The 12,635-nt window shown below is 42.3% G+C and overlaps 1 protein-coding gene across 3 annotated transcripts in view; it reads left to right on the top strand.

The window, feature by feature from the left end:
* The first annotated feature begins 8,234 nt into the window (after positions 1 to 8,234).
* The window catches only part of CHN1 (chimerin 1), a 160,760-nt gene continuing 156,359 nt past the window's right edge, over positions 8,235 to 12,635 (top strand). For 2 of the 3 annotated variants that reach the window (XM_030580866.1, XM_030580867.1), the window contains exon 1: positions 8,540 to 8,671. In XM_030580866.1, coding sequence (XP_030436726.1) covers positions 8,653 to 8,671 — 19 coding nt within the window. In that variant the 5' untranslated portion in view covers positions 8,540 to 8,652. Of the gene's footprint in view, positions 8,327 to 8,539; positions 8,672 to 9,655; positions 9,668 to 12,635 lie in introns of those variants that run through there. The other variant, XM_030580865.1, reaches the window with a different exon arrangement.

The raw sequence follows: 12,635 nt of genomic DNA on the forward strand, positions 1-12,635 counted from the left end.
GATGAGGTTAGCTGAGTGAATGTCAGATTAGAGCCTCTAGCAAAAGCAGCCAAACTGAGGGCTGCCATGGACTTCTGAGGCGAGCAAATCTGCCAGAAAGTGCAGGATCCACCAAGGCAGAGGAGGAACTTTGTCACAGAGAGATACAGTCCAAAATGGGGAGTGCCGGAAGAGTGTGGCATAACATCTCAGGGGTTGTTTATGACAATTATATGCCACTCAGACTAAAAGCGCTAACGTGTAGAATGCTGGTGCACCCCTCGGTGCTATATGGTGTAAAGCATGGGTGATAGAGACCTTCAATGCCTACAGGTGTTTGTGATGACTTTGCTCCCTAAGAGAAGCTGCGCAAAGACAGATACTTGGATGGAAGTCAATGTCCGGGATATGACAGACAAATTCCATTCCAGGAAACACAGCTTCACTGGTTTGGACATGAAGAATGGATGAAGGGCGCCTGGAAAGACAGAATAGCAGGAGAGGGTAGTAGGAAAGAGATCGCGAGCATAGTCAAGGAAGCAACTATAGATTAAGCCAAAATTGGATTGGGTTGCCTCAGATAGACGAAGATAGCAGATGCTTGTATGACAACCTGACTGCAGTTGATGGGATAAGAGGGAGACAAAGAAGCTGTGTGAATTATTTGCAGTGTATCAGAAACTGGAAGGTAAGTGTCTGATCTTGCCAATCTGCTGGTTTCAGTGGTGTTATTTACTTGTGCAGGCATGGCTCCACTAATGAGGTGCCTGGAGAAGATGCACGTGTAAGGTGAGGTGGTGGCCTTGGGGGAAATGGGGTGAGAAGAGGGGGAGAGGGAATTTGGGATGTGCAGGGCTGTGCAGCCAGAGAAAGAGGCGACTTTCCCCAGCTCCAGGGCTGCAGCTGCCCTGGAGAGAGAGCCCTGCTTCCCAGTCTCAGCTCTGTTGCTGCTATGGAGGGGGAGAGACCCCCCCCCTCCTTCCAGCCCCAGCTCGGGGACTGCTGTGATGGGGGAGAGAGGGCACATCCATCACATTAGAAAGGTAAGACTACTGACATTAAAATATGAGTTATGTGCTTTTGTTTGTAGAACAAAAAAAGTTAATTATTATTAAGGGTTTTTTTTTATATAGCGCTTTTATCCAAAGCACTTTGCAATAGTTTACTAATGGTAAAAACAACATTTGGAAAGATCATTAAGTGGTCCGCCGAGACCCTCAGTAATTTTCAAATGGTCCGCGGGGAAAAAAAAAGTTTGAGAACCACTATTGTAATCCATTCCCCTTCCAAAGCAGATTGATCCCCCACACAGAGTATATTAATCATTAACCTTTACTAGTTGCTCTCAGTAGCAAATAAAGTGTTAAATATTAGTCACAAACAAATATTTCAAGGTATGTTTTGGACTCAATGTTCCTTTTCTTCAACTTGTTACCAGTGGAATAAAATTCTCAAGATTATAAATATTTAGCACCGGGTTTGGTTTTGTTTTTATAATAAATGTATAAAAGAGCAAATCATTTTGTAAAACTTTAAAAAGAGGATAGGGGTCCAAATTTAAATCAAAATTCCCACTGCCTTAGATTGGGCCCCAGGTTTAGTGTTCTCTGTTGTAAAGAGCAAATTTACAACCTGGTCTGATCCCAAAAGGGCCTGATCCCGATCGCTGCTGAGGATCTTAGGTTCCCTCTGTGTCCACTGGGAATTTTTAGGAGTTAGCTGTGAGCATACTTCACCGAGTTGTACTTAAATCATTGTTATTGTTGGTGTACTAAGATGTGTCAGCATGATAAGGTGTTATGTAATTTTAAGATAATGTTATTGTTAAACAGCCATGTTAATTTCAGTTTCATTCAAACCACTGGGAAGGAACAATGTTTGTTTTGTTAACTTTGGGTTAGAGTCTTTCTGAGCTGCACCTCCCCCAAGAGGACAGGGGGTTGAGATAGATTTACATCAACTTCACACCTTTTGCCTGCTCCAGGGGCTGCTATGCCCTTTGGGTAAATTAGAGCAGCCTCTGGGCAAAGCACTGACTTAAGGCTGCCGCTCCCGACATGACTATGGCCACTCTCCCTTGCATCCCCAGCAAGTCACTCTGCCAGGGCATGCAGGGGAGATGGGCAGCACCAGGCTGTGAATGTTAGTCCTATACTGAGCAAATTTTTCCAGGAGCTGTTGTGGTTCCTTTGTTTTCTGCAGGCTGCTAGGATAGGAGCCAGAATAATGGTCTGCGCCAATAAGTCATTTGAGATATTGTTTAAGCATGTCATATTGATTTGAAAACTCAGGTCAGTCTCAGAATACTTTTTGGCAAAGACATCACCATAATAAGTAACTGTGAAATGACCGTTACACTTCCTTAGACTTAAGCTGTAATAGTAATAGCAGTAGAGATAATATCAGACTGAGTGAAAAGAAGTGACCAGATTAATCTCACTGATCCTAACAATTCTATCATTGATAATACTTATAACAAAAGTGTTACTTTCTCTGAATAGGAAGCATATTTCTGGTGTAAACAAGACATCATTAAATCACAGGAAACACTTTTGTATAGCAGAAAAGTAAAAGCTGGCTATTTAATTCCAGGAAATATAAGAAAAACAGTTTAAAGATCCAATACCTTTAAAAAAAATGTTGGGGAAAAAATTTATGCAGTCTTTAAGCAGAGTGGAAAAGGCAGTTTTGTGTTCTACGTTTTCACAAATCTTTGTTTTCTATCCCTTTTTTCTTCTCTAAAGAAAGTATCATTTCTCACTAGCAGAACTGGTCAGGGAAGCTACGATGGAACCATATTCCATTGATATAGAAATGCTTTGCAAAATTGGATCAGTTTTGCTAGATTTTCATTTCAGAAAAAAATAGGAAAGAAAAAGTTCTGATAATGTCAAAACAACCCATTTCAATAGTTCTAGAATGAAATGTTTTGACTTTTTTGTTTTGAAAGGACTTTTCATTTCAATTTTTTAAATTTTGTATTGTATAATATAATACAAAATAAAAAGTCAAAATTGAAGTATTTCATTTTTGTCTAAACAAAATGTTTTGATCCACAACAAATATTTTTTTCAATTTTCCTTCAAAAAAATCAGTTTTTGTTCCTATTCTGAACAAAACCAGATTTTGAAATCTCAAAATCTTTCACAAAATTGAACTTCCATCCTCTGCACAGCTCTGCTCATTAGCGTGTTGGAGTAGGCACACTGGTTTGAAAACTGACTGCAAAGTTGCATGTGTGTGGCATATTTTAAGGAGCAGAAGTTAGCTAAATAATATGATAGTCTGAACTGTTATGTGCAAGCAAGTGAATTCACTGGGTAAAAAAGTTCAAATTTTAGTGAAGGAAGGGAATGCTGCGGACATGTTTGTAACTGCTTTGCTGAAAGATTGCACTACTTTTATACACCTATTGGGCCTAATCCTGCAACCTTTGGCCATGTGAACAGTCTTTACGCACAAAAGTTGGCTCCATTCATTGCAGTGGGATTAGTTGTAGACACAGATTCAAGTCCCTGCTCCAATTAATTTATAGTGATTTGGAATGAAAAAACTCTGCTCTGAATCAGGCAGAACAGGGATACGCATCACAAGATAGTGCCCTAGCCACCACACTTTGCTATCTTTCTTTCTTTCCTGTTCCACCGCAGAGAGCCCTTGACCCAAAAAAAAACCTTCAGCCGCAGTTCTGTTTTTGTAACAAACCCAAATTTTGAAAGTTGTTTCAAAACAGAATTGTTGTTCTCTGGACAGCTCTAGTTGATAAACAGGAGGGGGAAAAAACCATCTGTGATGTTGCAGTCCTTATGCTTTATGGAAATATGCTTATGAATATGACTATCTGGTTTATGCTTTACGCTAAATACCCCTTGTATAATGTCATTAGAAAGCTTGTAATCTACTAAGTGTGTTCATCATATTTGTTTGCATATATTACTTCTATATCCGGAGTTAAGAGAATAAGATATAAACTTGTATCACTGATGTAAAGATATGAAGTGGGGGCCATTAAGGGTGCTCCAGAAACAACCAGTTGTAAATGGCCTTATTTACCTGAAAGCTTTCCTGCATATGTGTGGGCCAGCCCATGGGGAATGGTAGACTAGGGCCATGGCTGCACTGTTGCTTTACAGCACTGCAACTGCAAAAAAACCACCCTCCTGAGCGCTGCAAGATACAGCGCTGTAAAGCCTCAGTGTAAACAGTGCCGCAGCACTGGGAGCACAGCTCCCAGCGCTGCAAGCTAAACCCCATGAGGAGGTGGAGTACGTACAGCGCTGGGAGAGCTCTTTCCCAGCGCTGGCGCTGCGACTACACTCACACTTCAAAGCGCTGCCGCGGCAGCGCTCCCACAGCAGCGCTCAGAAGTTTCGAGTGTAGCCATACCCTAGGGGTCTTACAGTGACATGTGACCATGTCTCCTGGTGATGAAATCCGTCTTAAATCTGTTACTTTTCCATTTAGAAGGAAGGGTGGGGACCCAGAGAGACAAAAGATTCCTGCCTTGTGCCAAAGCTATAAAAGGGGATGGAGCAGGACAAAGGAGGATGCCAGTAATGGGAGAACCCCTGCTTACCACCTGAGATGTCTGTTGGAACTAACAAGGACTGTACCGGGGAAAGGATTGGGCCCAAACTCGGAAGGAATCTAGTCTGTGAAAGAAGCTTATTGGAAAATCTCTGAGGGTGAGATATTACCTGTAATCGGTTTCTTAATGTATTAGACTTAGACTTGTGTGTTTTTGCTTTATTGTGCTTGGTGACTTACTTTGTTATTACTTGAAACCACTTCAGTCCTACTTTTTATACTTAATAAAATCACTTCTGTTTATCAATAAATCCAAAGGAAGTGATTAATACTTGGGGGAGCAAACAGCTGTGTATCTCTCTCTCTCAATGTTACAGAGGGCGGACAATTTGTGAATTTACCCTGTATAAGTTTAATACAGAGTAAAACGGATTTATTTGGGGTTCAGGATCCCAGAAAGGCTAAACACTGGGCGCTGGGAAAGTCCCTATTAACTGAGAAGCCCCTGGGCTGAATGAATCTGTTTCAGTGAACTGCAAAAAGGTGTGGCCCAACCTCTGAGTCTGTGCTGGAGCTGACTGGAGTGTCTAACTCAGCAAGACAGGCGTGGAGGGGTGCCTGTTCTGGCAGGAGGGTTGTTCTCAGTGGTATCCCAGCTCATCGAGTGACAGTATCGAGGGGAGTCTCTGTGACTGAACCCGTAACACCATCACAATGCCTATACACCTTCTTTGAGCTTCACAACCCTTAAAGTGCAGTTCTAGGCTGAAAAATGGCATTGTGGGCCTCTAGTTGTAGTTTCAGTGATATCTATATCAAATGTGCTCAATTCACAGGTAAAAGTGAAAGTTTTTTTTTCCTAACTGCCAGTCCTGGAAAGTCTGAGAGTCGAGCTTGGGTTCTTTTCATCTTATATATTGTTACAAATAAAGGTTTTGCAGGCTACATTAGGTCCACAGTGACACCTGTGCAATTTCATTGTCTTCAGTGGTGCCTCTGCAGCCCCCATTGCCTTCAGTGCTTTTGCAAAGGTGTAACCTATTATAATTATAAACAATTGGGTTGAGATTCAGGATGGATTGGAATTCTCCGCTCATTCAATTTCAGCTGAGTTAGCTCAGGGGGGCTAACAAAAATAAAAAGCAACGAATAAGCGAATCAGTCTCAATGCACGGGGTGGGGGACAAATCTACTTAATAAGAAGTTGCCATTTTTATGTACCTGCTTTTCAGGGTAATAGTGCATTTCAGATTTTCTTGTTTCTATATGTAAGCAGAATATATTATACTTCCGAAATGTCAGCCATTCGGTGCCTTATATATAGCCTTGGTTTCACTTTTAACAGGTGTGGCCCTGGAATGTCTAAACGTGGCAGTAGGGCCATATATTTCTAACATTTCATATTTTTAAATTTTGATTAAAAATCCATTTTCCCTTCATTTTTCACTCAGCTATAAGGCTGGTTGAAATTTTAATGATAAATTTCAATTTTTAAGTAATTTTTTTTATCTCACGTGCTCCCTGTTTCTTCCACCAGCTTTATGTGGCACTGTGAGGGTTGAAGAACTATGTGCCAGTGAATTATGACTTTCAGTGAGATTTAGACTCATTAATACCTCACTGTTGAAAATGGGATTTAGGCTCCTAAATCATATAGAAAATTTTGCCCATAGTTCTTTACAGTCTCAGAACATTGTACCAACATTAATTAACTAATCCTCATACCATATCACTATGAGGCAAGGAAGGATTAACCCCATTTTACAGATGGAGACTGAGAAGTTACCCAAGGCCTCTGAGCATGAATCTGTGATGTAAATGAAAATATAACTATTTAAAGTAACTGTAAGGAGGATACATGAAGTAGTAAATAACAAATAATTTATACCCAAAGAAATGTAGTTTTTTCCCTAAGAATTACTCCAGTGCAAAGCTGCTCTTTCAGAACACTAATGTATGTTATAGTAATATGCTGTTGATATATTATTGTGACTATATCAAGAAAGAATGAATGAAATGTAAAAGTAAGAGGTAAAATTTAATTATAGGGTAAATGTATTGCTGCAGTTCCTTTTACATGTTCCCTGTTCCCAGACTCCAGTTCTGTAAAATGTTATGCACAGGTGTATGACTCTGAAGTGTGTGTAACTCCTGCTGAAAGAAGTGAATGATTCAGTTGTAACTTCCTGCAGGATCAGGCATAATGCTGGAATATCAGGTTTGGAAGGGACCTCAGGAGGTCATCTAGTTCAACCCCCTACTCAAAGCAGGACCAATCCCCAGATTTTTACCCCAGTTCCCTAAATGGCCCCCTTAAGGATTGAACTCACAACCCTGGGTTTAGTCAGCTAATGCTCAAACCACTGAGCTATCCCTGTGGATCTAATGCTTCTGTAGTTCACAAGGGACTCCCATACTTAACGAGAACAGCAATCCAAAATGACCAGAGCAGCATCTTCTCCGCAAACTCCCATAGGCCTACACCCTGTATTCTCTTACCAGTCTTTCTAGCTGGACCTAGGTCCAGGGGCAGCTCTAGACATTTTGCCGCCCCAAGCACGGCAGGCAGGCCGCCTTTGGCAGCTTGCCTGCGGAGGGTCCGCTGGTCCCGCGGCTTCGGCGGAACTCCCATAGGCGCCTGCCGAAGGCAGCTTGCCTGCTGCCCTCGCAGCGCCGGCAGAGCGCCCCCCGCGGCTTGCCGCCCCAAGCACGCGCTTGGCGTGCTGGGGCCTGGTGCCGCCCCTGCCTAGGTCACTTATTTACACTTGATGACTTTTGTGCCAATACTTTGAGAGGCAAACTCATTGTTATTCCACAAGCTGGTTTTTTCTCCTCCTTAAAATAAAACCAAGTTAAAATGGAATATGGCTATTATCTAATTGTTTTCCTTCGTCACAGATTTTGTTGTCAAAATTTTGTGAAGCAAAAGGGGCTGAGGTATATTGCATTATATTAGGGCTGCCCCTGAGAGCTAGGAATATCCCAGGTTTTGAGACCTGAACTAGTGTGTCTTTCAATATTACCCAAACAGGTGTTTTCTCCCAGTGTTTCTAGAAACCTGCAGCCTCTGTCTGCTTGAGCCAGTAAAACTGAAACAGGCTGGCTGAATATATATGCACCTTAAGAACCATTCTGAACCAGACTTGGGACTTGTTGCCACCCTGCCCTTCCCAGGCCCCTAGCCTGAGTCTTCCTCTTCACCCGCAGCTGCTCACACCCTGTGCACACATGCGTAACACCGTAACCATCCTCTGCTGCTCCCTGCCCCTGCTGGTGCCTCAGTTGTCCCGTTTTCACACTGGCAGTTTAGTTGCCCTCGCTGTACCCAGCTCTGTTTGACACTGCAAAGTTGAGAGAGAAAAGGTGGGTGAGGTGTAACCCCTTTTATTGGACCAACTTCCATTGGCGAGAGAGACAAGCTTTGGGGCCACAGGGAGCTGAGCGATGCACAGCCGGGGGAGGCGAGAGACGTATTCCCTGCCTGCAGCTGCTGCATGCTCGGAGCCGAAGGGCAGAGTTTGGGAGGGGGGAGATTTTCCAGGTTTGTTTCCTGCCCCCCAAATCAATCAGTGCCTGCCTATCTCCCTCCCCAGCCCCAGCTGGGTCGGTGCTGTACGCACCCTTCCCTGAGCTCAGGCTAGCAGGGCCTGCTTGGAGGCTGGGGATGGGGTGGCACATGAATTCCCTGTTGCTATGGGAACGCACGCAGTCATCCGCAGACTGGCCTGGGAGGCAGGAGAAGGAGAAGCCGGTCATGTGGTGAAGCAAGATGGCTCCCGGAGCCTGAAGGCTGCAGTGTGAGCGGGTGGGAGGGCGGAGAGTGAGTACGGGCTGGCACTGTCTATCACAGCCATGCTGCTGCTGCTGCTCGCTGCCCCGTTCTCTGCGCTGCGCTCCTGGCTTCTGAGCCAGGGAGAACTAGCTCCGCAGCCCCCCTTGGGTTGTAACTCCCCCAGGCTCCTGTGCGCATCGCAGCCGCAAGTGGCTTTCCCTGCTGGGCTTCTGACAACCCTGTGTCCAACTTCTATTACAGGGATTTCTGCCTGCCCCTCTGCGCCCAGCTGATGAGCGAGCTGCTGGGCCGATGCCCATTCCGCGCTGTCTGACCTGCCTTGACGTGATCCCGCGACTTGCCGCATCTTTACAATGGCCCTAACCTTGTTTGGTAAGTAAAACCCGGCTTTACAGTAGGGCTCCGGCTGGCTCATCCTGCTCCCAGGAGAAAGCCTAGTGGGTGGGGGTATGTCTGTGGCTATTCAATAATTCTGGGCTGTCTGACGTTCCTTGTACACGGATGATGGCTAGCAAGATAAAGCTAGTTTCTCCCATTGTTTCCAAAGGCAGAGCCTATGGGCGTGTGCTCCTTCTGTTAATTTCAGGTTTGTAAAGTAATAGCTAGCTACAGTTATTGGGCACTGCACTATTAGGCTACAGATATTCTCAGGCGTGAGCCCCCTAGTTACACATCACCTGATTATTACTATAAAGTTGATGGTTTTGCAAACGAAAAATACCCGCCCCCCCCGTTAGTTCTTTATAGCCCCAAAGCTATTACTACTGTTGCTGTGCAGTGCACAAGACTAGCATTTACTGATATAGCTCAATGCCATGGACATTGCAGTGCAAGTATATTTGAATGGTAATGTAAATAAAAGTTATGCTGCTTTAAAAAGTGCTCTGATGGCAAGAGGAATTGTACAGCAAAATGATAAATTAGCTAATGAGACAACCCCTGTTCCTCTGGGAATATCTCTGTATAGTGCTTAATTGACCATAACAATTAGATGTGTTTTTATAATTATATTTAATAATACAAATTCATGAAAGAACACAGTATCTAAAGGTTATGAATGTTGGCTTTGAGTCTTTTTGTAACATTAAACAATGTGTTGGAAAACAAAATGTAAAGACTACAATTTTAACAGTTGAACATGTGATTTCTCTTAAATAAGATTATTCAGCATTATTGTGCATGTTACTTATTTTGCAATTTAAAAAGGTATTGGGCGGCACGAAGTCCATTTACCTAATTATGCTAAAGCTAGCAATACAAAGGAAGCAAAAATTAACATGATTAATATTAACATAATATTAATTGGAACCAATTTCATTGCTCTTATAAACAACTCATGGATGCCTCTTAATTCAGAAGTGCTTTCCAGTAAGTATTTTTACATAATTACCATTTATCTGAAGTGTGTTTCTAATTTTTTTTACTCCTTGTGTAAATAATTTGTTTCAATTTATTTTATGACTCTGAGGTTAGTGCAAAGTCTTATAAGTATCAGACATGATTCTTCACTCTTTCTGATCATAATTGTTGTAGTATATTGTACTCCCTGAAGACCAAATGCAGCATGCGCACTGAACAGTTCTCTTCAGTTGAAGTCTAGCTGGTGTTGTATTTAGCTACAGTGCTGTCATTTAAATTTATATTTTCTGTTTCAGTCTTTTGGTTTACAATCTTGGGCATCCTAAAACAGTTGAAAATGGAACGAACAGTAGGCCCTGATCTTGCCGCTGAGGCCTTCTGGTGGATCCCTGTGCCTATGCAGAGTCCCTCTGACTTTTCAAGGGGCCTCAGTGTGGGCACAGGGGTCTTGGTGCTAGTTGCATGTTTGGGGCTGAAGTCCATTCCTTTTGCCAATGCAGGATATAGAGACCAAATAGCAATTTGATGTTTATATGCTAATATTATTGTATATATTAAAAATCAGTGTAATTTACCTAATAGAGAAAGAGATGGCAGGTGTAGGAGGTTAACAGTACTAGATAAATGTCACAGTTATTCATAAACATTAATAAAATCAAACAACTTTTATACTGTGTAGAAAATAGAGCTACATTATGAACCTTTTACTTACATTGGTGAGAAGTTACATAGGTAGTTCCATCATAGTCATAATCTGACTGTATAATTAATTACAAATAACCAAAACAAACACTGAAGTTAACAATAACAAAAAAGCACTTCTTAGTTATCTACAAGTTGATTTTTTCTGTTTCTTCTTGTTTTATTTCATATATGTATTTTATGTAGTAGATGTGATGCTGCTGTTCTTTTTTGTAAAACAATGAAAATTACAAAATAAATAGACATCACGAGTATTTTGGATGGACCAGTGCCATTTAGACTAACAAGAGTGAAGAAATGTAATGTGAGGACTTCTACTCTGTCCTCAGTTCACTCTGTTGTGTCTAGTTTTTAATAATATCTTGCATCTGTTGAAGATTCTTGCAGCTGGTGTATCTTGTCATATCTTCATTGACTTCACCCCTTTAAAAAGCACAAAATAGGGAATAAAAAAATCACAATAAAATTACGAATCAGCCCAATAGATGGTAATAAATACAAATGATTCCTTTGAGAAATGGAAAACAAGTAAAGTTCTTCTTCATCGCTGGCAATTGTTAATGCAGGTATGTGAGTGAAAATGTAGATAAATGCACAAAATATGTGCAGTGAGGCTGCAGTATAGTTGTTGTGAGACACAGAACTGTGAATTTGTTCATGTAAATGTCAAACATAACTTTTATTTCTAAAAATTAATACTTGCCACTCCAGGCTTGTATTAAACTCCCAAGGTTACAGCTTTTCTCTGACCTTGGGTTGGTAGATGCTGCCACTACCCAAGTGCAGAACCCCTTTGAGAGCCCAGGAAGATGCATTTGGGAATTCCTTCTTGTGGGGGTACCCTCAAGTCTTATCACCCCCTCTCCGGGGAAGAGCTGAGAAAACAGAGTTTGGGGGAGGAAATCAGCTGTTGCTACCAGCTAATTAAACAACATGTGCACAAACCTCTGAAGATACAAAAATCCAATTCTGTTCTTTAAAAAGGTAAATTTTTTTAATTAAAAAAGAGAAAAAATACATCTGAGAACTCAGGCTATTGCTGGATTTTAAAAGAGGAACTACAAGGATTAAGCACCCAGAATACCTTTCTTGAGGTCAAGCTTAAAGGTTACAAGCAAAACAAAAGCACCTGGGGTTAGCACAGAGGAATCCACAAGCCATAAAGAAATAAAAGGGATAAACCTAATCGCATCTTCCTAGACATTTCTTGATCTTCTTACATATCTGAGGTTTTACATGAGTAGTTTCTAGGTATGATACTGATGATTTTTTCATACCTGGCCCATCTTCTTACAGCATAGCTCTGCCCTGTCCACCTCTCCCCGGGAGAACAACAACAGACAGACAAACAAAAGGGGAGTTGTTTTTCAATTTTTAAAAGTTCTAGCCTTCCCACTGGCTCTTTTGCCCAGGTGCCCACTCACTTCCTTTTACCTATGCATAGCAGTGAGACTTATTAACCCTTTACAGGTAGAGCAATTAGAGAACAGCTACTAAGAGGGATTTTATAGTTACTGGCTGGCTGGGCTCCCATAAAATGGAGCTACCCTCCCTCCCCCCCACCCTTCATTTCTCTCAAGTGTGTTGAAGGTTAAGAAAGGTATGTAGCTTCTAGAGGTAGGGGTAGATAGGAGTGGTGACCAAGCTTTGTCCCCATTCTCACTTGCCAAGTGAGATGGTGCCCTGACATGTATCTTCCTCCCTCCGTGCCTTTGTCACCACATTGTAATGTAATGTAATTACTATAATGTGCTTGATGGGAGCTGCACCTGAAGACCACTTGGAAAGTTCAGCTGGAGCAGAACGTGTCTGCCTGCATATTAAGCAGTGTTAACCCTCTGCTCCATGATCTGCTTGGCTTCCTCTTTGTTTCCCATTGCAGTTTACTGTGTTGCTTTTGGCCTTTAAAACCTTAATTATTTGGATGCTGGTTACCTTCTCTCCTTATGCCCATACAATGGCAGTCATGATCATCTGAGGTGCTCAAGTCACAGTTGCCTAGTTTGAATGCTGCAAGGGCCTGTCCATTTCCCCAGGCCTTCCTGGGGAAGGTGGGAGGTTTGATAAACTGTGGAGTGTATTAAGTGGAAGGGATACAGGATGGCTTTTCCAGATGGGGAGGGGCTGCCAGCAGAGAGGCTGCGCTCAGGTCAGAGAGACCGTATAGGTTGTTGACTACTGGAGAGAGCAGTCACTGTGCTACGGCCACAGCGAAAGAGGATTGAAAGTCTGTAACAATGTTTGTTGGGTGAAAAATAGAGATCTTCCTGAATTA

Source organism: Gopherus evgoodei, chromosome 11 (assembly GCF_007399415.2).
Source record: "Gopherus evgoodei ecotype Sinaloan lineage chromosome 11, rGopEvg1_v1.p, whole genome shotgun sequence".
Taxonomy (NCBI): Eukaryota; Metazoa; Chordata; order Testudines; family Testudinidae; genus Gopherus; species Gopherus evgoodei.